The 23,733-nt window shown below is 37.6% G+C and overlaps 1 protein-coding gene across 4 annotated transcripts in view; it reads right to left on the bottom strand.

The window, feature by feature from the left end:
• ANAPC10 (anaphase promoting complex subunit 10) overlaps window positions 1–23,732 on the bottom strand; it is a 32,245-nt gene extending 8,513 nt beyond the window's left edge. For 2 of the 4 annotated variants that reach the window (XM_066547989.1, XM_066547992.1), the window contains exons 1-4: window positions 23,606–23,732; window positions 17,820–17,936; window positions 16,431–16,521; window positions 15,538–15,658 (exon numbers count right to left, since the gene is read on the bottom strand). In XM_066547989.1, the coding sequence (XP_066404086.1) occupies window positions 15,538–15,658; window positions 16,431–16,521; window positions 17,820–17,934 (327 nt within the window). In that variant the 5' untranslated portion in view covers window positions 17,935–17,936; window positions 23,606–23,732. Of the gene's footprint in view, window positions 1–15,537; window positions 15,659–16,430; window positions 16,522–17,819; window positions 17,937–19,952; window positions 20,116–23,354; window positions 23,560–23,605 lie in introns of those variants that run through there. The other 2 variants (XM_066547991.1, XM_066547990.1) reach the window with 2 other exon arrangements.
• Window position 23,733: the final 1 nt, after the last annotated feature.

The following is a 23,733-nucleotide window of genomic DNA, read 5'->3' as shown; positions in this document are numbered from 1 at the left end:
CAACGCTGAGAAGATTCCTGGTATCAGGGGAATTCCTTCACACCTACAGGAACATGACTCCAGTGTGAACCTGTTACTTCCCCTGAGCTTGGCAGACAGTACACTGAAGATGAAAAACCTACAAAAAAATTCTTGGCTGACAGTATCAAAAAACAGGTAATGCAGCCCAAAACAAGCTTTCTGCCTCAGTTTGCCTATTTCTGGTAGCTAAGATGGATAAAATTTTAGTTGCAGACATACTGGAACAGACTACATTTGGACAGTCTGGCCTTAAAAATGAATGGCAGAAAATCCATGGTTTGCTGCAAGCCTTTTTGAAATTCCAGCACTTTGAAAGAAGAATTGGGGACTTTTAAAATATTTTTTTTTAAATCAGGGTACTTTACAACTCAAATTATCAGTAGCTTCGAGTATTATAGATGCAGATGTGAGAAAAGAAACAGTACATTTAAAAAATCAAAAGCCAACCAAAAAGTTACTATAAAATAAATAGCCAATGCTGCACATTGCACATTTAGAAAGATCTGCAAATCTCCTTTAGTGAAAACAAATGTTTTCTATCTTTAGGGAAGCACTTCAAATTGAAGGTTATCTCACTGCAATATTGTCACAGGCATGTTTTATGAAAAATCTTTTTGCTAGGATTTTTTCTCTCGAGAAGCCGAGAGGCCTCAGGAACAAAATGTAAACAATGATTATCTGTTGCTGTGGAATGCAACAGGTGGATCTGTGATTGGTCTCATGTGGTTGTTTCTAATTAATGGCCAATCACAGTCCAGCTGTCCAGACTGTCTCGTTCAGTCACAAGCTTTTATCATTCCTTTTCTATTCTTAGCTAGCCTTCTGATTAAATCCTTTCTTCTATTCTTTTAGTATAGTCTTAATGTAATATATATAATAATAAATCAAGCCTTCTGAAATATGGAGTCAACATTCTCATCTCTTCCCTCATCCTAAGATCCCTGCAAACACAGCCACACGATATTTCTTTGTTTTATGGACAAGTAAGTAACTAAGGAGAAGTCCCCATGTGTACAAGGTAACTGTGTAGGGATCCTTCTAAGTAGGAATCTGGCAGATGATGACCAATCTGCTTTTGAAAACCCTCAGTAACTTTTACCTAATCCAAAGCTTGGGAAAAAACCCAACTATCAAACATAACAAAAGCCACTACAACTTCCCATGTTCACTCAAACAAATAGTACCATCTGCATTCAAAAGTTTTTAGTAATAACACAAAACAGTGACAAAAGTATCAAAAAAACCCCATCTGGTTAAGTATGTAGACTAAGGGTTTTATAGCAACAGAAATAGGGCACAGAGTTCTTAAAAATTACTTAAGACAATACATTACTAGCACTTTTATTTAAGTTTGTATCTTAGTCATAAATTCTCACCCCCAAGCACTGAAAAGCCCTAAGATTGCCCTGTACTGAGATAGCAAAATCTTTGTCCCTCCCTTCAGAGCACCCACCCAAAGTAAAGACATCATCTCCTACAACTTCCAGGTGAGTCAGGCTGCTCTACTGAGGAGAGGCAGGGGAAACCAGCAATGAAAGAGGAGACAGCTACACAAAGAGAACAGAATCAGATTGAACTGGGGTAGTGGAACATTCTACCGCAAAGTCTGAACATATATTTAAAAAAACATTCTGAAGCTCAGGTGAATTTGCATTACAAATGGAACTGCTGACTGAAGAATAGGACAAAGCAGCTGCCTTTTATGAAAGGCAACAGAACAGGCTCAACTTGATGATTTTGGGGTCTTTTCCAACTTAAATGATTCTATGTTTAACACCACAGAATCTTCCAAGAAAGGGAGTATAGACAGAATTTTCTAGGAGCAAGAAACAAATGCTTTGAACAATGGCCTTATACAAGAGGACCTTAAGGCAAATAGAATGAACACATTAAAACCTAGAAGATAGCAAAGCATAAAGGGAGAAGTCCTATGAATTTTTTTCAGATTAGAACAGCAGGGTACAAGTAGGAACAAAATAAATGTATTCTATGGGTGCACTGCACAAATTGTTTGAAAATGGAAGTAAAGGCTGGAAAACATTTCTGGGAAATAACAAATTTTACAAAGGGGCAGAAGTTTGCAAATTCAATGAAAACTGTATTGCAGATGTCTGCAGTTCCCATTTCTCCTACCTACATAATGGAATGATACTATGTTTGTGTGAAAGTGCAAAAAAAAAAAAAAACCCAGGTCATAATTTACCTTGAAAATTGTTTAGCCATATCCAGGAAATATGTCTAGACATAGCTACAGTTAAATTATACAAAGAAAGTATTTGAAAAAAAAAAATGTGCAAGGAATATTAAAGATGTAAGTGCCTGAAAAGAGGCCACACTGAGTTAATTCTCTATCAAACCATCTCAAATAACTTAGCGGCAATAACCTAGTGACCACATTTCATGCACTTTGCCTCACAGAGAATGCAGAAAATTAATATGGGAAATGAACAAATGTAAAAAAAATGGGAATATCATGATATTTACAGAAAGTCCACAGTAGCAGCAGCCAGCTGCTAGCCCTCAAGCACCCTTTATAGGTGAGGGGAAGAAAGTACATCAAAACCAAAAAAAAACCCCTCATTCCACTCATTGAGAAGGGCTATTACTACACACTGAAGAGAACTAGATTTCTTATCTTCTACTAGAAGACAGGCCCATAAAACTGCATGCTCTAACTTTTTACCTGTTACACAAGACTGTAGTTCCTGAGCTACTTCATTTGTCAGGAAAAGACTGGAACATATTATATACCTGACTGCTACCAAATTAAAAAAAAAAAAAACCCTACTCATTCTTTACTGGCAGGAGGACAAGTTGTTGATTTAAGACACAAAAAGCACTGGGGTTAAGAGAAAGCATTTCTCCTGGTTTCAAAGGAGTGGCTTGTTTCTGAGAATTACAGAGGGTTACCTCTCCCAAAAATCAAGGAATTTAAAGATCCTAAACGTTTGTAAATAATCCCCAAATCCTGCAGAAGTACAGTATGCAAACATTTCTGTGTCTGAATAAAGAGTCCATGGATGCTCAGTAAAGGCAAGTGGGGCAAAACCTGATGAACTTCAAGATTACTCAAGTGTGTTGTAGCACACAATAAGCAAATGCAGAGTAGCATTTCACAGGACCCAGAGAGTAATGCTCAGCTCAAGGAATATTTACTCATTGGAAACAAATCAAAAAGACTGTTGTGAAAACTATTTTGTGCAAATTTAAAACGCAATGCAGAGTCTCATCTCAGAAAGATCCTAAATTCATAAACATGTCTCACTGGAGATATATTTTCATACAAATGAACTTTAAAAGAGAAGAAATATATCTGTCAGAGGTTCAGCTGGATAGTTTTATGTGAGCCAGAATACACTTCCATAAATTTGCAAAGCTGGAATCAGAACTGCTGCCCAATGGAAGCATTTAATTTTACATCTAAACAGAATTTCTTTAATGTACTGGAACAAATGCCATAGAGCTTTTATTTTTGCTTGTGTTTTCTTACAAATCAATAAGAAGGTGTGTCCAAAAAAAACCCAGGAGGCTTTTATCTGTTATTTTATGTGGAGGTCAGACTTGAGACTCTGCTTCTTTCAATTTATGTGAATTTTATTTCTTGACTTCTTTCTGGGAGCCAAAGGTCCCTCAAGTCACCATTCACTCAAAAAATATACAATTTAAAAAGGTATTCAGTGGTGCTATGCACTGTCCCTTGCTGCAACAGCATTTCTGCTACAAACAGCATCTGGAACAGCCTCAGTGCTATATCATACAGATCAAGAACATGAGCTCTGCACCATGACCTGTGTAAGAATCAAAATAAAATTACATCCTAAGTAGGCTTCTAAAAAATGAGGGGGCAGTGGAAAACAAAGCATGAGAATGAGTTAATTAAAAACTTGTTTACCAGCAGGCCTGCTGTGTCCTCTAGAGCTACTGTGGGGTGTCATCTTACTGCTTAGCAAAGTGCAGTCAACAACAAGCAGATGGAACTGGATTGCACATCTATGTGACTTACTGTACATCTACTGTGGCTACATATGCTCCTCTGCTTCATTTATTTCTGCTATGCAAGTAAATCTTTTAACTCCTCATGACAGTATAAAGAAATAGAAGAAAGCCCAGTAATTCCACAATAGAAGTTCCTACCCCACCAGTGCCAGACTTACCAAGAGCTGATTTATGAAAACCTCTTTTACAAATGGTGACCATCATAATCACAACAGAGACCTGGTCAAGGAGAGGGAAGCCTACTTCGAATTTTCACTACATCATTTCTTCTGATACTGAATTGCAACTCTTTTTGAAACAATGAAAAAATAAAACATGATTTGATTTTTACCTTACCAAGGTAAAAATTATGTGCAGCAATACCATCTTGCTAAGTAACAGATTAATCTCAACTAAGAAAAACAAATTACAGTTTTCTGCATTGGCTAGTAGAAATAATCCAAAATATCCTTCATACTCACAGTTGAATTTGACCTCTGACAAATACAGAGTGGGGGAAATAATAATTTAAAAAGACATATTAGGGGCTACGCCACATGATTCACTCAAAAACTGTGACTGAAAACAGTATTCATAAAAAGCTTCAATAAAAACTGTATTTGATAATATTCCTTTGACATGAGACATAAAACACTCCAGAATTCATTCTGAAATAAAAAAGGACTGTTAGATAAACCTACTTTAGGGATTGGATGAAGGCAGATAGAGAGCACAGGCCCTCAAGCCAGACACATATGATACATTACTATTCTCACTCCACCCTCTCCTGCGTGTTTGCATGGAAAATGGAAAAAGTCTGGGAAAGGTTTTTCCGATTCAAACACATGATCTTGGTTATCTTATGACAGATTAAGACAGAGAACAGCCCTCAGAAAGAAATAAATTTATACTTCATATCTCTAGAAACATTTCCATGCACTACTTGAGATAAGGAACAGGATAACAGCACATTCAATCCCTTCCCACCCAATAAAACTCAGCAAAGAATTGAATGTAGACCCTGTGTAGCAGTGTTCTCATCAAAGCTACACACAGACATGTGATCCCTGAGCAAAATAACATTTCAGTAATCACAGGAGCAGCTCTGAAGCAGCAGAGTCTTACAGACCAGAACCCCGGATTTGTTCTAGATCTCTCCCACCTGCCAGGTAGCATTTTCTCCTGAACACTGAGGATTGCTTTAATTTACCACATCAACAGAATTCCTTTCAGCACTACTTTCCTAGTGACACTGTGAATAATCTCAGCTTTCCATTAGAATGTTAGGCTTCAGAATGAAAAAAACAAAAAAGGAAAAACAAAAAAACCAAAAGGCTGATGGTAATTATAAAATGCTCCCATATACCTACACAGAATACACTTGTTCCTTTATTTCTACCTGAATTTATGGAAATTTTTGGTTGTTTCTTTTTAGTGCTGACCTGACAAAGCATCCCGTGCATTTAATGGATTGGGTTTGGATTTTTTTTTTAATCCTAATTAATAGCAATACCTAATAACTTTGCCACAAGGCAGTATGTACTATAAATAGCCAAGTGTGACTGCATTTGTACAGATGCAAATAAAGGTATTATAACATGGAAGCCACACATACAGAGAATAATAAGTGGTGGGCAAATTGGCTCCTATATTCTTCTAAATTGGGGCCACTTCCTCCCCCCACCCTGCTGCCAAACTGCTGGTTTGGCAAAGGGTGGTGAACACAGTCACAGGAGGTTTCCAGCTGCTGGTGCCTACAAGTTGTTCAAGTGAAACAGAAAATGAGGTGTGCTCTGCCAGCTGACCAACACCAGCTGAGATGACAGCATAAAACTTTCTTAGGTATCCAAGAAAATTCCCACTCCTTTCATATCTTTTCTTCTGCTTAAACCAAATTAAATGTTGACTGCTGGCTTTACTCTTTGGAGGATTTTAATACTATGTTAGTAGGAGCACCCAGAAGGATCAGAATCAGTCTTGGATTTGACCTTACTGGATGTATTTAGCACTTCTTAATTTCTGAAAATATCTAGTGCTCCCTCCAAGGATTACTCTCCACAGTTAAGTCTATGAAGGCAATCAGGTAAATCAAAGATGATTGTTTATAATTCACTGACTTTATCCTCCCAATCCTATTTCACAGTGTAGAAAAAATTGCTTAAAGGCAAGAAGTTTCCCAATGGTGAGCAACCTCTCAGAGAGAGGAAAGCAGGAGTGAGTGAGTAGCATCTTACTGTCAGCTTTGACACAAATTTAAGGATATTTTTTACATCCTTTAAGCAAAAGATGGTGGTGTGACTCCCACAATGTTTTCACATTTGGAATCCAAAACCAGAGGAGATAATTTTGGATTACTCAGGCCTTGGGAACTGATAGAATGGGAAAGAGCACGACTATAGAATGCGGTAGGGTAGAAGAAGAAGAAAAATGAGACTGAGAAACAGCTCTTTATTTAACAATTCCAATGCAGGGCCCTTTACTACAGAAGAATATAATTTCCCTTCCAAATACAGGTCTTCTGCACTTTTCCAAGATCTCCTTCCTAACATGCTGCCTTCCTGAGATCAAACAAGCATCCCTTGTTTCACACAGTTTCTTCAATGGTCCCCACCTCCTTGCTCTGCTAAGTAACTGCAAGGTCAGATGTCTAGAGTCCACTTCCCCAAAAGCAAATAAATGATACAGCCAGCCAAAGATTTTCATTTTCCCTAGTTCAAACCTTGAAACCTTATGAAGGAACTCCTTGAAGGAACTCCTTCAAACACCCAAGTAAAAAGCTGCATTAAACAGCTAGCAGGATCTCCATCCTTCTATCCAGGTGCAGAGAGATCAAGCACAAGAGATAAAGTAGATGTTGCTACATGCTCCAGTTTGCAAGTGCACGGTGTCACATGTTTTGTAAACCACAGTTCAAATTAGTTTTGATCAGCTGAGGGGGTTCACCTGACTGAGCACCATAAAGATGTTCTAGATGAGCATCACACTGACACCCACCATAAGCTGTAATGCTGGAGCACTTGTATGTTTGAAAATGCCAACTAGACACCACACTTGCTTTAAAAAAGGAGTGGGGAGGAAGGGAAGGGGTTAAATATTGAATACCAATTGATACCAAGTATGTAAGTGTCTTCTGTCATGCTGTCACCTCCCCCTCCATCCACCTACCTTATTCCTCACTCCCATGTTCAGTCTCAGAGAGAATGCTTAAAGGAAGAGAAGAGCACCCAGATCTTTCTTGTTACAATTTTTATGTTGCCAAATCCCTGCTTGTCTCTCTTTCTTCTGAAACATTAATGATTATCTGCAAGAAGTATCTAGTGAGCGTACACTGGTAAACTGTAATTAGAAATCCCTACCAACTTTGAAAAACCATTGACCAACAAGTATCCCAGTGCACTCTCCAAACACAGAACCTTTATTCCAACAGGAACTTCCAGTAAAAAATGATGTGTGAACAGAGGACACTGATGTTCACACAAGCTTACTGCATACAACCCAGCAGGCAATTTTTCTGGTTTTTTTGGATTATGCCCCAGAGGTGCTGGCACAATGGAATTTCAATACCATAACTGCTTATTTCTCTGTGTGCCAGCCTCTGAAATAACAGGTAAAAAGAAAAAAAAAATACACATAAAACAAACATTCTCTTTTTTAAAATTACAGGAATCACAAAATGAAATGTTTTTAATTCTCTAGTTCAAACGATGTAATTTATAACCATGACACAAATAGAGAAGAAGCACAAAAGAAGGGAAAATACAGAAATAACATAACGTTCCCAAGGTTCAGTTTACAAGGACCTCACACAAAGTTTTTTTTTTGCAACTCTTACTAGAAACAGTATTATTTGCTAAAAATGCAGTAGCTGCCAAAAGCTATGATCCATCTAAAGCAAACACGTTTAAGATGGAAATAGAGTGTTAATGCTGAAGAAAGACAGAATTGAGTATACAAGTTTTCTTTTTAAATTGTGGAAGCAACTGCAGTACAAAGTTAAGTTTGTTTTTCATCTTCCTGAGCAAAAATTGATTGCATTTGCAGATAAGCACCTAAATTAGAGAGAAGTGCATTAAGACAATAACAGAAGTAATCAAATTTCAAACTTTCTAATTAAACCTCTTTTTCCTGCAGAAGGTTATTGGGAATTCAACACTAGCCTTGGTTCACATGATAGAACAATGGGAAAATTTTCCGAATGGTTGAACGCTAACCCTGACAAGTGTGGAGAGCCAACTACAATACATTATATGGTAGCATAACCTGCCACCCACGTTGCTGAGAGAACAGCTTTCAAACACATGCACCGAGCTGTAAAACCACAAAATCCCTTATTACACATTGTCCCTTACTTAAGGTGAAATACACTATTCCCCCCCGCCTCCTTTTACAAATCTTGGTGCGTTTTTTTAAACCTTCATCTCTGAAGTTTATTTAGCAGCTAACTGGACCATTTTTCAGACTTTATTTTCCAAATGCCATTTTTCCTGTTTTGTTTTCTAACCAAAATAAAATCATGTTTTTATAGTACACAGTGAAGCCTGTTGTGTCTTTTACTGTTGTTTTTTTTTTAATACTACTTCCACCTGGGTGACATTATCCAAACTTTTAAAAGGAAATGTCTGATATATGACTAATTCACTTGTGAAGACTTATTTCTGGAGTGAAATATTTTCCTTTTTTTAATGGGAAGATACATGACTCATCACTGGGTAAAGTAAAAAAAAATGGTTCCATCGTGCTTTTTATTGGAAGATCAGATATTCTAATATTTACTGCGATTCTTTTCCACTGTTATGCAATCCGAATATATTCAAAAAGATAAACTGCCACAGCCTGTGTGGTTATAGACCCTGGCATTTATGGAAGTCAACCATTGCTGCAGAATGACAAACACACTCCACCCTCATTACAACATGCTGTAGTTACCAGCCAAACACCTTTGCCTTTTCTGAAAAGGCTACATTATAATAAAAGCAGACCAGCAAAACAAATCATACAGGGGGACCCAAGGGATGGTAAAAGTAGTAACAACTGGTAGAAAGCATAACTCTGAATATGGAAAGTGAGCTACTTAATGACTTGAGGAATGCATACAGCCTCATGCTGCAAAAGGAGCCCACTGAAAACTGCTGGTATGTACAACTTTCTTGGTTAATGATTCCCCCCTCCTGCCCCCTCCCGCTGCACATGTCTGCTGCCTGAATCATTGCATTCCAAGATAGTTAGAGGATATACACAGTTTCTTCAGGGGTTTTCAGTTGCAACTTTGCTGGCAATGGGAATTTTATTTGCAAGTGTTTCTATTCTACTGACAAGGTCAATTAGTCCAAGGAACTATTGGTTGTTCTGTCTGATAGCTCTGTGTATTTATTCAAGCAAGCACTTTTATAACCCACAATTGAATGCAGACAGTTACCCTTGTAAACACAACTGTCCACTGGGATTTTCACTACATTTTGAGCATGTAAAAGAAAAACACGCTTTTCTTCCCTCAGCCTGATAGCATATAAGTTTGATTACAACTTGGAAATTTCAGGCACTGAAGGGCATGAGGGCTACTGTTTTAAATAGATATGATCTACAATCATATCTACATATCATCAATATACATATTTGGACCAATTCCTAGAAGCTAAAGAACACAGAAATCTGACTGATCACTCTAAGAGCTCTAAAAATTTGGTAATGCCATCAAAAGGGAGAAAGATCAGCATCTCTGCTGTATCCAGGCATTAAAAAGCCATGGTTTAAAAGAAACAAAGCTATATGTAGCACTAAGGGCTAAAGGCTACAAAAAGTGTTTTCACAAAAGCCAGAAGCATAATGTGTGTATGTGTGTGTGTGTGTGTGTAAATCAGCTGCAGAAGCTGGTAGAGTTAAAAATAAAATTAGGAAAAAAAACCAAGACTATTCCACAGCTCTAGCTAGAACTTTTGTACATGAGCAGCATGGCCATGCCACTGGCAAAATGTGCAAAGAGGAAAAATGACGGACCCTACTCTCACAGAACTTTTATTAACATATACATGTGCTCCCTTCACCATACAGGTACTCCCTTCATAACAGGATCTTCTTGTGAAAAAGAGATTCTTCATTTATACTAATTAGGAATGGTAAAGGGGTTGGCCTATTGGTACACTGCTCTCCATCATTGAAGACTTCCCTGCATAAATCTTTCAGGCATATAAAGTAGGTAAGAAACTATCACAGAAAACCAGCAATTTTTCCCCTAACTAATACAGTTACTACTCTACAACAGTATTACTACAGTACATACTTCAAAAGAGTGCTAGAGAACATGTTCACCAAAATTTGCAGTTGGTTTTCAATATAAAAAGTTCAAGCATCTGGCTCCTTCCCCTCACACACACTATGTGCAACCTGTTCATGTCCACTAGAGAATTTGTTTAAAGTATTGTCATTAGAATACAATAGTGAAAGCTTGCATCAAAGCCAATGAAAAATTCCCCCATTATGCTGGAGGACAGTTTATCTGCACTGACAACACACAGTTTTAAAAAAATCTGAATTTTTAAGCCACTAGTACCAGAAAGATTTTTACAGAAGTAAAATATTTAAAAAACAAAGATTTAGGGGAAATCTTCGTAAATCCTCCTACAAGAACTTCATGCACAGAAAAGAGATGAAACAAGGTAATCAAACACTTGCTACAGGAAGAGAAGGTGGTGGTGTGACCTAATTGTGGCCTTCCAGTACCTAAGGGAGCCTACAAAAAAGAGGAACAGAGGCATTTTACAAGGGCATGTAACGATAGGACAAGGGGGAATGGCCTTAAACTAAGGTTTAGATTAGATGTTAGCAAGAAATTCTTTACTGTGAGGGTGTTGATTTTCCAATTTCTTTTCCATAGTGGAATTTAAATGAATAATCATGAAAAAGGTTGTAAGTGCAGGAGAGGTTTTCACACATATGTAACACTCAGTGCTTCCATCAGTTCCTAGGCTCTCTGTACTTGAGTTCCCTCGAGGAAAGCTCTGTACTTCATCAACTTCCTGCCTTCCATAGAGCTGTTGCCACATTTTTTCACATGGCTTTTTCTCTGCTTCAGAGAGTAAAGTCAGATTGACAGAATTAAAAATACAGGACCTCTTTAAGGTACCCTTGCCTAATTGAGCCCTTCGAGGGCAAGAAAAGGTTCCTTCATAGATTTGATTCTGAATGCTCAGACACAAAAGAAAAAATATCTTTTATATGTACCACAGCATAAAAGCCATGTTCAGTTTTCCTCTGTAGAAGAGATGCTTATTTCTCTTAAAATACACCTTCATAACAAGGTAAGAAAAATGCTTAACAATTTTATAGTGTCAGGGCCAAAATAATCTTCCAGTGTTCTACTAGCTCTCATGTGGGCCTCCCTATTTGTATACACACATCTCATATGCAGAAAAGGCTATTTCAATACCAGCACTTTTCATGACTGCACAGTAAGCTCTGATCTGATGTCTCACCATTCCACAGTATCAAAGGGCAGGAAAATTGTAATCCTGTTCATAATTTCCACAGTCTGAAGCATATATTAGTTATTTCCACAAACGCATGATGAAAAGGTCATATCACCTACAGTGATGATGATATTGGCAGGGAACAGTGATGTTACATCATTTAATTTGCCTTCTTTTTGTAAAGATGAGTTCATATGAACATCTCAGCTGGGGATCTACAAAATATCCTCTGCTGGGAGGTGGAAATTTGCACAGAGTACAAATGGAAATAACCTTTTTTCTGAAATTTGATTCCTACCCATGACAAGGCTTAATAAGTAACCAATACCAGTGGAGCATTCTACTCCCCTGCTTTGCAGATTTCCACCACCAGTAAACTTTAGATGTACAGAACAGTGCATCTGTGTGCATCCTGATGAAACAAATCCATACTCAGCCAGCATTAACAGCAAGATAACAATCAAAATGAACAACTGGTGTGATGATTGTGCCTACATCCTAGAGACAGACAGGAAAGATTGAAATTCTATAAAATTAAAGTTTACTCAGTCTTTTCTTAGCATCAAGAGTACTTTGCAGAAAGCAGACTGACTATTTTTAATTGACATTCTGAACCCAAGGGTCAGAATTAAGGGTCAGAAATGCCTCTTTTCTTGAGTGGAACATAGAACACAGAGAAATGGTTTCTAACCAAAGTACCTGAAGCTTAGTCAGGAATCTAAAGTAGTAACAGCTCCTTTAGAGTTGTTCCACCTTCAATGGAAAGCAGTTTAAAATGCACCTTAGAGATGTTTGAATAAAGACTCACAAGAATTCATTTCCTTGGCTGATTACCTTGCAGCAGCCCTATGACAAGCCAGGATATCCTCACTCCTCAGGATCTCAGTCTACTCCATGTACAGAAAACAGGTGAAGATTGCTCACTGCTGCATTTCACAACATGTCTGGCTAAGTCCAACCTCTTCACTACAGTCACTGGACAGTAGAGGAGTAAAGGCATTACACTGAGGTCACTTTCTTAACTACCTCTTGGAAAAGCCTCCCAGTTTGGGCATCCCTCCAGTTGGTAATCCCCTCTCTAGTGCAGAATCTCTTCAAACAGTGAAGAAGGAGCCCTGTCCGTGGTGCTCAGGCACAACCCCATGCCACCAGGGAGGCTGCTGTGCTTGCACCTGGTTACACAAACACCAGGCAAGGCCAAAAGGGATAAAAGAGAAACTGAAAACAAACCAGACAGCAGTCCAAAGGAAAAGCAAACAAACAAACAAAAAACTCCAACAAAAACCTAAAACAAAGGCCTCATACTGTTGCCAACAAAGGTGTATTAAGATTAAAGGGCTTTTACCTGAGTCTATGTAAAGATCCTACTTTATAGGCTGACAGCAGAAAGCACTATTAACTACAACATATGTGTATATATATATTATATATGGATTGAGACTATACCATGAAATACCACCTGCACTTAGCATCAAAACACTTTATCTCCTTACAGCAAAATGAACTACTGAACATCTAAGTGTTCTGGAGAGGTAAAATGCAATAGACAGGCGAGCATCACTTGACAAGACCAGAGATCTCTCACAGACAGCATTTCACTCATATCCTTCGCAGTGAGTTATTTTCATATCATGAAAAAGTGTAATAACTTATGTCCTGAGGAGTCTGGATGCTGTTCCAAAAATGTCTCTAGAGACTATCTGGTCCATCCAGACTGTCTGTACCATCATGTGGGAAAACTCCATGACTGCAAATGAGAAAATATTTGCTCTCCAAGCTTGATGGCTGTGATACAATGGCACTTAAGTGCCAGAGGAGAAGGCTGGGTGCACACACCTTAACTGCTGTGAGCAAGGGAATAATCCTGCCAGATTGCAAGGGCTGTTTTCACTCTTACAATGGGGTACAAACGAGGGGGAAGAAACCTCTTATTCTGAAAATAAATTCATTTTAGATTCCAAACAAGATATGCCTACATACTAGAATACAAACTAAAGCTGATCTTATATTTGTGACAAAGTTTAGCTCAACAGCATATTGCATTGTGTTGAAAATAAGACCATTAGGAAAGAAAACACATTCATTACACACTATGAGTTGGGCAAGCATCCATGGAAAAATATAAAATGCTTTAGCCTGATTTTCCACCCAGTTAATCAGTACTGAAGCCAATGGAATCACTGTATAATTAAGCAGATTTCTGTAAAGAGCTCATAACAGTTCACACTGCTTTAATAACCTCCCCATGTGTCAGAGAAGCTGAAGAAAGTTTCGAGACTGAAGGAAAATTCAAGAAACAGTATCAAGCAGTTTAGAATATATGAAAATTGACAGCAACATGTAACATCATGGTGATGACAGTCACAAGCATTTTACAGCATCAGAATATTGTATCTCATTAATAAGAAGCGTGACCATATTTTCTCCTCGGTTTGGAAGTAAAAAAAGCACAAGAGCATGTGTTATGCATAAGAATTACTCTGTCATGCATCATGTTATAGTCACATTCATATACCATAAAAAATGCTAGTAACTTGTTTCATATAGAAGCACCATTTTTAACTACATACATTATGCATAGAATCCCGTGTTTGGCAAGAAAAGAGCTAAAGAAATACTGCCTGATACACTGGAGAAAACTAATACACTTGTTACACATTTTATTGCTTTACAGATCTTTAATACATTAATCACACACATACTCTCAAGAGCAGGAGTTTACCACTGTATGAGAAACTTAAGTTAGGCAGCAAGATGTACAGTGCTGTACTAAGCATGACTACAAAAAGGACAATAATCATTTAGTTATCGAAAGGGCAGATAAAAGTGCAAAAATCAAAGTGATCATTAAGGACAACAATGACATCTAGTGGATACTCGGGAAACTGACCCACAGCCTAACAGGTGAAAGGATCCAGCTGCCCTTCCTCAGATACTGTGCAGCTCCCAAATTGCTATGATACAATTAGGAAGATGGAGAGAATTTACAGCTGATGAAAGTCAAAATAACGTGATGATTTATTTCTTCCAAAAGAATATTTAATTAATTAAAGAAAAATAAAACATGTCAAGAGCCTTCCATTTGATATTTAGGATAAAAGTGTAAGTCAAAACTTGAGAGAACATCACAAATCATCAAAAGGATATAGACAGATACATAATGCTAACAGACATCTCTACTACACTATTTTTTTACTCCCACAGCATCTACAGCTTTGTACTTACAACTTCCTCTTGGGACTTTGGTTTTCAGTCCCAACAATCCAAAGTGAAAAAAATAAAAATCCCAGAAGTAAAGCTTCAAGCCACCATTTAGCACCACCCTTTTCTCATCATCCCAATCCTTCTGTTATTGTAATACTTGCCATATAAGGCTGCTAAGTTAAACCTTCCCAAAATACCAGCCAGTAACTGCTGAGCTCCAGAGAAGAGGAATTTGAAACATGAGGCTACCCTGACCCAGAATGAGCAAAGATACCTGCTTATAAGTAACCCGATCAGTTTCCAAGGTGGACGTCTACCAAGATCATGGATTATTTCAAATCTGCTTTTACTGTTAACCAGAAGGTAGGCAAAACTAAGCACTTAAAGCAATTCAAATCTTACCACAGTTCTGACTAGAAGCATCACCATAAAAATACTGGATTTGATCTTTTTAAAAATAAAACACTAACAAAACACTACAACTCTGTCTCATTCAAAATCTTAAGCCGATCTGAAGAACAGAAAATTGGATTTTGCTTCATATTGTTAAAAAACCCCATCCCATCCAAAATTTTTGCATCTCAATAACTGTTGAGCATTAATAAGAAAAATAATAGAAACAATACTCAAAAGTAAAAATTTATGAACATATTCAATTATAATGATGTTTGGTAAAAAGAATATGATAAAAAATAACAGAAACCAATCTACTAAATTTAAAGATAAAAACTAAAAGCACATATCAAAATAAACCCAGACATTTTCCCCCTACAACACAATGCCATATTTTACCACCAAAAACTGCTTTATTATATCAGATGTCCTAACAAGAGAGAATTGTTTTAAGATAGAACGCAAAGCATCATTGACCTACCCGGATTTCCTGGAGATTATGAAAATTATTTCCTACTCTGACAGAGATCTTGCTTGGAGTGTAACTTTCATCAGATTTGTAGTCTGCATAAATACATAAGGTCTTCACTGTTGTTTTTCTTCTGCAAGAAGCAACACAAGCTATGTAAGCACCATAAAGAAAAATATTTGGGATGAGTTTGGATTTTATATATATATATATATATATATATATATATAATATATATATATATAATCCACAGGTATATTCATTTTCAGAACATTTAAATCCTTAGTTATATATATATATAACTAAGGATTTAAATGTTCTGAAAATGAATATACCTGTGCCTAGTGATTCATAAGAAACTTGCTGTTGAAGAACTAGGTGATTTTCCACATTACATTATGCACACAGTTGATTTTCACCATTCTCCTTTGCTTGCCTTCAGAAATGTCAGTATACCAAGAAACAGATGCCAAATAAGCACTTGTACATAATGAAGCTTAAGTTAGGCTTTTCAAATATGGGCTCTCTTATTACACCAAAGCCTTTTAAAAAAAGTAAATAAAGAAGGGGGACAAACATCTCTTCTCAAGTTTTGTTAAAGAAAAAATACTGAAAGCATCCTACACAGGATGGAATAAAAAAAGGTTTCTCAAACTCAATTGTTAGGTTATGTCACCTTACATGAGTAAATGTGATGTTGTCACAACTGACATACCATTACACATTCATTTTCATTGGTTATTTAGATATTTCGTGATCATAACATTTGAATATCTCATTTTTAGAAATGCTATCTGACTTCCTACCAGTTGGGTAACAGAATCCAGGAATTCTTGCACTTCCTGAATTCCTATCTTATTGAGCAGTACAAAGCACCCTAACCCAGAGGGAGTATATTTTAATACCTAAATTGGATGTTCACCAAATGAGGCTGTGATCCATCTGACTGCCAGTAAGTTTCTAGATTATCATCTCGTAACTGATCCACTCCAAACCCTAAGAAAAAGAAAATGTGATAATCTTGAACATCCCATTTCTGTGATGCAAATGTAGCTCTTCTTCAACTGTTACAAATTAATGTCTCCCAAGTTATAACATATTAGGAAATATGTCTAGACATCCAAGGTGCACCTATGCTTTTCTGACACAAAACTGAAATAGGGGAATCTGCAGAGGTTCAATACTGTTGAGGTCTGTGGGGTGCAAATCCATGTCAACATGTCCTGGAATTTCAAGTGGTTAAGTAGTAATTCATGTTGGTTGCCAAAGAAATAATTAACAGTTAGACTTTTCCACATCTTCTGTAACTTAACTGCTGAACTAATACAAAATCATTAGCAGAGACCACTATAACATTTTAGCCAAATGTAACATTTTCTTTTCAAGTCATGTCCTGAAATATTTTTGCTTTTTCAAGTACTAGCTAGAACAGGCAATAGATGGCAAAACCAGTATTCCTAAAGGTTAATGCCATCACATTTGAAGAACCAACTCCAGCTTTGTATTTTCTAGTCCCTCATTATCCTTTTACTAATTACATCCTTTTATTGATTGTCCAAACTAGCTACAGTTCCAATATAGCAGCAGAAGTTTAATAAAAAATTTCCTTCAGTCTGTTTAAGCAACAAAACCACGAGACTTTTCTTTTCCAATATTCCAGGATTTCAGACCAAAGTCATTCAGCCTGAGCACAATATTGTGACATAAAGGGATCACTAACCCTAGGGTGCAGCAAGACAGCTGATCAATTCCCAACAGATATTTCTGAAATAGCAACTCAAGCACCCCAAAGGGAAAGAATACAGATTTTCAGATATTTTGAGCAGGTATCACTAACTGCCCCTCAGGACCACATGTTTATTTTACTTGCAGGGTTTTAGGGCCACCCTGTAACAGCTGAGCCCACACCAAGTTTCAAAGTTCAAGCAGAACATCTCCCAGCTGCACAGTCATCCTTAGTTAAAAATGGAAGACACCCAGAAAAAATGCCAAAGCATAGAAACAATTTTACTGTACTGGGTGTGATCCTGCTCACATGGCTTAGTTTGTTCACCATGGAAATGAAAAAAAAGATCAATATAAAATATATAAGAGTTCTGTTTAGTTCATATTAGATAGTTCCTCATAGAAGAATTTCTGATACAGTTATAACTTTCATTTTGTAACACATATAGAGAAGGCCACCATTATTTCTAGTAACTACAGCCTACACTACAGCATTTTTACTGCTGTGGATGTCTTTCTTTCAAAACATAAATGTACATTCAACTTTTTACATCATTGTTGTGATTTACCTGGCTTACAGGATGAAAGAGACCAAACTGCTTGTGAGCCTATTTCTCTAACAGTACCAGTCCTCTCTAACTGCTTTGGATCAGCACCAGGTGGGGTCTTGTTTGGGGTGGTCATTTCTAGTGAGAGAAAACAAGTGAGTTAGTTGACATATTTTTAGCTTGATGGGAAAATTAAAGGATTTTGTTCACACAGTCAGTTTAATTCTTTGGCTTCACACTTTTATAACAGCCTACAGAATTTATACATATTCACACATACATTTTTGCATGTCTGTTGAACATTTCATTATATACATAAAGTAATATGTATAAATATCTAGAATATATATGTGCAATCTATGTAAGAGGCTCCACATATGTGTAAATTTTGTGTCCTTAAGAACGCAATACATGCCTGCAACATTCATAAGACATACTTTACTTTATCATTCTCATTTATGCATATAGAGTTAGGGTTTCAGAATTTGGTTTTTACAGTTCTGTTTTTTAAGAAATTAAAATTGCAAATGTCAATTTTAAGGCTAGCAGTACAACTTCATTTTCTCCCACAGATACACTTAAAAGTTCTTTTAATCTACAAATTCAGAAACTAGAGCAAGAGATACTTCTCCCCTAAAATAGGAAATGGGAGCTTAAACAAATTGTATAATTTTTAGTAATTGGTTATAGCCACATTTATTTATGGACCATTTCCTGAACTTTACAACTTCATCTGGAATCATTAACTTGTGACTTGCATTGTTCAAGTAATCACACTCAGCCTCAACACCCAGACTATCACCACATATACAACAACTTAATTAAGCTGGGTTTTGTAAAGTACAGAGCACTTGACTATTTCCTAGGAAGTAGCTTAAAATATTTTTTAAAAATTCCAAAGAAACATAAGTTCTATGAAAAGAACTACATTAAAGCTTAAAATTAACACAGAGCACTAAAGAGTCAGAGAATTAGAGCTGACCTCCCATCCTTTGCTTACATGCATGACACCACATCATGCTCTGCTAATCTCAGAAAAAGTCTTCCAGTGCCTCTCCCAGACAGCAAATAAGGGACTGAGTTAGGCTGGGACCCACAAGATCCACGCCTTACCCACTACAGAACTGAAACCAGGCAGAGACAACATTTTCTATGTATCAGTGAATCTGCAGCTAAAATGTCCCACAGGACATCTGACTTCTCTAGTGCACCAAACACCTTCTATTGGCCCTGGAGTATTTTCTTTAAATTTTGCAAACATAAGGCTTGACACAGATATTTTACCTGCTTTCTCATATACAAGATTGCAGTCCTAACTACCATAAACAAAATCTACAGAAATAATTGCATGTGTAGAAAAATCTAAATACTGACAACAGCAACTGTCACAAAAGGCTTCAGACAAAATCCTTGTTCAAACACCATCCTCTCAAAAGAGATGTTGGACACCACACAGCTAATCCTACAGATATCATATATATATTCACAGACAGATTAATTCTAATGCCATGTAAATAAAAAAAACTTGGAAAAAATTTACAAACATTTAGTTCATAGCTACTTGAAAAACAAACATTCTTCACAAAATGGTTTGGAGTGGTGGAAGGGACCTTCAAAAATCAACTAGTCCACCCCCCATGGTGCACCAAAATTCAAACTATGTTTATTGGGCATTGGGGAGACTATTATCCCAGACTTGTGAATTTTAAAGCTCAATTGACCTTCTAATCCAAACTCTGAGCAATTTTTTTTTACTTTTGTGACAGCGAACTAAAAGAGGTTGAGTTCACTCATTTTAATTCTCAGATTTGCACAGACACCAAAAATACTGTTCTTCCAAAATTTCAACCTCACAAAGCAAAGCTAGATTGTTCACTTGTAATTCAAGTGATCATATCTCAAAAACATCATAGAAAACATCTTTTGAATATTATCACCAGCAAGACTTGACACTCTTTTGACTTCAAGAGAAAATGAATGAAAAACTCCAAATCCCACCCTTAAGGCACGAGGACTATACAAACATTCCATCAAAACCCACCAAAACAAGGTAAATCACAGAAAGTACATTGTTCACTCAGATTACATCACAAACTTGACTATATATGCTTTTAGAAAAAAAAATTACTGGAATTTTCAAAGTATGCAGAATACCTTAAGGCAATGATGTTGAGCTTTCTTATAAGCTTCAGCACACAGAGCAAAGTTCTAAATAGCTTAATAATGCAAGACTTGTATTGCACTGGTTCTCAAAAGTTGGAGGCATTACATTTTGGAGGTCTGAAATACACAGCAAGAAACATCATTCAAGTTCCCTATTGTTTTAAACTGAGCTTATTTTTTTAATCCAACAGGAAAAGATTCTCAAACCCCAAAATTTCAACTCCAAACCACTGCTAGCAAATAAATCAGCCACATATTGTGTACTAGTGATGAGAAAGACTGAACATTTTCAATGGCTGAACTAAATGAGTCAGATTTTCATGAGGGAAGTTCTGCTCAAGAACAATACATTCTTGAGAGAATGTAGCTCCCCAACACTCAGAACTCTAAAACCTGAAAGATGATAGAAGTACTAAGGAAAAATGATGTAGCAACAGGCCTGCTCACTCAAGTAACGCTTCTGGACATTTTACTAGCAGAAGTAAAAGTAACTCATTTTAAATGAGACATCAATACTTAGCTCTAAAAGGAATTTAAGTCACCTAATAAATTTTTTCTTTGCTTTTTTAAGCTGCATAAAAATAAGTAATTTTTTTAGAAGGCCTTCTCCTTGACATGTGCTGAAAAATGGAAAGACACACTGCACCTTTAGAAGCATTGGCTGGAAACCTCTCTGATTTTCAATTCAGTTATTCCAAAAGATCATTAACAGGCTGCTGTTTCCTTATTAACAGCATGAATATATGAACGTCTTCACAACGTGATCAAGGCCACACTTTCATTTTGCCATTTTCACCGCTGTGGTTTGCACATCCTTTGGTCAAGACAAAGCAGCAGCTTTTCCCCCCCTCCTTGAACTCCTCATCCCTCAATCCCTCATCTTTCTCACAGAAGTTCTCTCCTCTCCAGAAAACATTCCAGCCCTGTAACAGCCAACTGAAGATGTTTTAGCAAGCACAGTTTATCAAGAGAGTGAAGTGGATTTAAATGGTTGGACAGTCTGCCTTCCCCAGCCAAACCAGCAGGAGCCACCTGTAAAAGCTGCACACCTGGAAGCAAACCCTTGTGTAAGCACACAACACACCCAAGAGGAGATACTGGAGGATACATCATGGGCCTTTCCTATTGAAGCTCCATAAAAATCCCAGCTCAAGGAAACTTGCAGATTTCAAAGCAGTTTTCCCCTATTAAAACTTGCAATTCCACCACACTGTGTACACAGAACTATTTAAATACACACCTGAAAGGGCCCTTGAGAGACCTGACTGTGCCTGAGAGATGTCTGTCCAGACATTTACTTCTCCCGCAACAGATCTGTGGACAGCCAGCTTCAGGTTTCATCAAACTGAAAGCTAAAGCTTTTCCTTTAGCATCCAAATCAAGAATCACCACCTAAAAACAAGCATCTCTTGATCTACAGAGAACTCAAAGACTTGTTAATCACTGGCCTTTACACAGCAACCCTTCTATTGATGTGAAGGCACTTATCAAATTTGCTCTCAGTTTCCTCTTTCCTAGAGTGTCTATGCCTTTCAAGTTCCCCTCATAAAGTTTAATAAACCTAATATTCTTGCAGAGTCTAGATATCACTGTTATTTAAAAAAATAACCAGACCATTTTAGCTAAGGTCCTTTATCATCTGAGTAATCACTTCCTTTGTCTTTATATTTACTCACACTAGTTAATGTGACAAAGCAACACCTGGGCAGTTGAAACCACATAATTCTCAATTAATATTGGTTTTACTGTGCATTATAGTGCTCAAATGCAGTATAAATGCCCAGTGTTTTCTGGGATACTGTTTGCTGTTCATTGACACCACTTCCACTAACCAGGCCTTTGATTTTTTAATTCCTGTGTTCTCTTCCTCCCTCAGTTCCTGTGAACTGAGCTTAGTTACACTGATTTCCAACCTGCTACCAAGCTTCTCAAGGTGGCTTTTAATTCCAACCCTTAGCTGTACAGTGCTTGCAATCTTTTCAACTTTGTATTCCACATTCCAGGGAACAGTGGAAATACACTCAAAACTGAACTCTCCAGGAGCACATTTCATGACACCACTGTTTAAAAGTGAGTCATTTACAAGTCAGATTCAAAAGCTCTTAAAAAAATCTTTAAATATAATTATTTTCAGAGCACACTTTAAAACCTTGAACAATGGCAGAAATCCTGTAAAACTCAAGGCAGACTCCTCACATTCCCTCCTTATTAAGAGCATTGACTACTGTAAAAACAAAAAAAGTTTAATCCAGACTACTCTCAGCAAGCCAGACTAGAATATTTCCTGGGTGCACGCTGATGTTAATTGTCCTCTATTTACTGACAAATTCCCTTCCCAAACCACCTCCTCAGAATCATTCAGGAGATCAGAGGTCATCTGGCTTTTCTCTCTTTTTTTATTCTTTTAAGAAGTAATACTCTGATTGCATTCCAATCATATAATTTTATTTAGTTTTAGCAAATATCTGACTATAGCCTTTCCAGGAAAATGGAACAAAGGCTGCACTGACTGCTTCAGCATTTTTACAACATCCATAAGACTGTTTTTCTTGTTCTTAACAGAAGGGAATTTCATACCTAAGATTCCCTGATTTTCTTAACTGCACTACTGATTTACAAGCTCTTGTCCCTGCTCTCACTGTCTTTGGCTGGACCCTTGCTCTTCTAAGGCCTTTAAAGATCCGAAGATATATCTGAAGACCACCCTCTCACCATGCTTCCTATTTTTTAATTAGATGGAAGATTAAACATTAAATATTAAAAATATTAATGTTTAATTAATATTTAAAAATCATAGTAACTGCTCAGCAGCACCCTATTTTAACTAGCTCACCTGTACATTTGATCCCTCAGATTATTCTCTCAATCCAACTTTAATAAACTTATTATTTTTACCCTGCCTCCAGTGCATTGCTTTAAGCCTATTAGTGAAAATTACCAGACTTTCATCGTCAAAAATAATTCCATTATAAGGAAAGATAACTAAAAGAATTAAATTAGCAGTTTTACACATATATTTCTAATCAATCTAAAAAAATAATTTTTAATATGTTTTTGGGAAAGCCCAGACTTTCCAAAGTTACCTAGTAAGGCTACAAGCAGTTCCTTAAATGAGGCAAGCACATCTTTACAAGGAGTGTAAAGTGTAAATATTAGGTGGAAGCTGTGGTGAAAACCAAGAGCAACCAGAGGATGAAGCCGCTTTGAAAAACCAACCGGTAGCCATCCCCTCACGACTTGTTTGCAGAACTTTCAATCAATTATATTAGTTATAATTGTAACAATTATGAATAAACATAATGAAAAGTAACCAGGTTTACAACACTGTACTGGGGCCATGGGCCTCAGGCCTAGAAACCGCTTTAGTATCGGAAATGAAGCAGCAGCACCTACTCACGGCACGGGCCCGCCGGATCCCGGCCCGGCTCCGCTCCCCGGCCGCGGGGGCGACGCGAGAGCCCCGCACGCACGGCGGGAGGCGCCCGGCCGGGCATCCCCCACACCCGGCATGAACACGCCGCCTCAGCCAGTCCCGCTTCTACCCGGGCTGCACCTTCTTCTTCTTCTTCTTCTTCTTCTTCTTCTTCCTCCTCCTCCTCCTCCCCTCACGGCCCCGGTAGAGCCACAGCTCCCACCTTTCTCACCTGATCCCGCCGGGAGCGGCCACAGCCGCCGCCGCAGTGGAGGGAACGCAATGCGCGCGCGCCGCCCCGCCCCGCCCGCTCCCCCTCAGGCGCCGGGGCCGCCCCTCACACGGCGCCATGGGCGGGGC

Source organism: Molothrus aeneus, chromosome 4, assembly GCF_037042795.1.
Source record: "Molothrus aeneus isolate 106 chromosome 4, BPBGC_Maene_1.0, whole genome shotgun sequence".
In the NCBI taxonomy this organism is placed as follows: domain Eukaryota; kingdom Metazoa; phylum Chordata; class Aves; order Passeriformes; family Icteridae; genus Molothrus; species Molothrus aeneus.
Note: the sequence above shows the minus strand (reverse complement) of the source record. Positions and strands in the feature narration are given on the sequence as shown.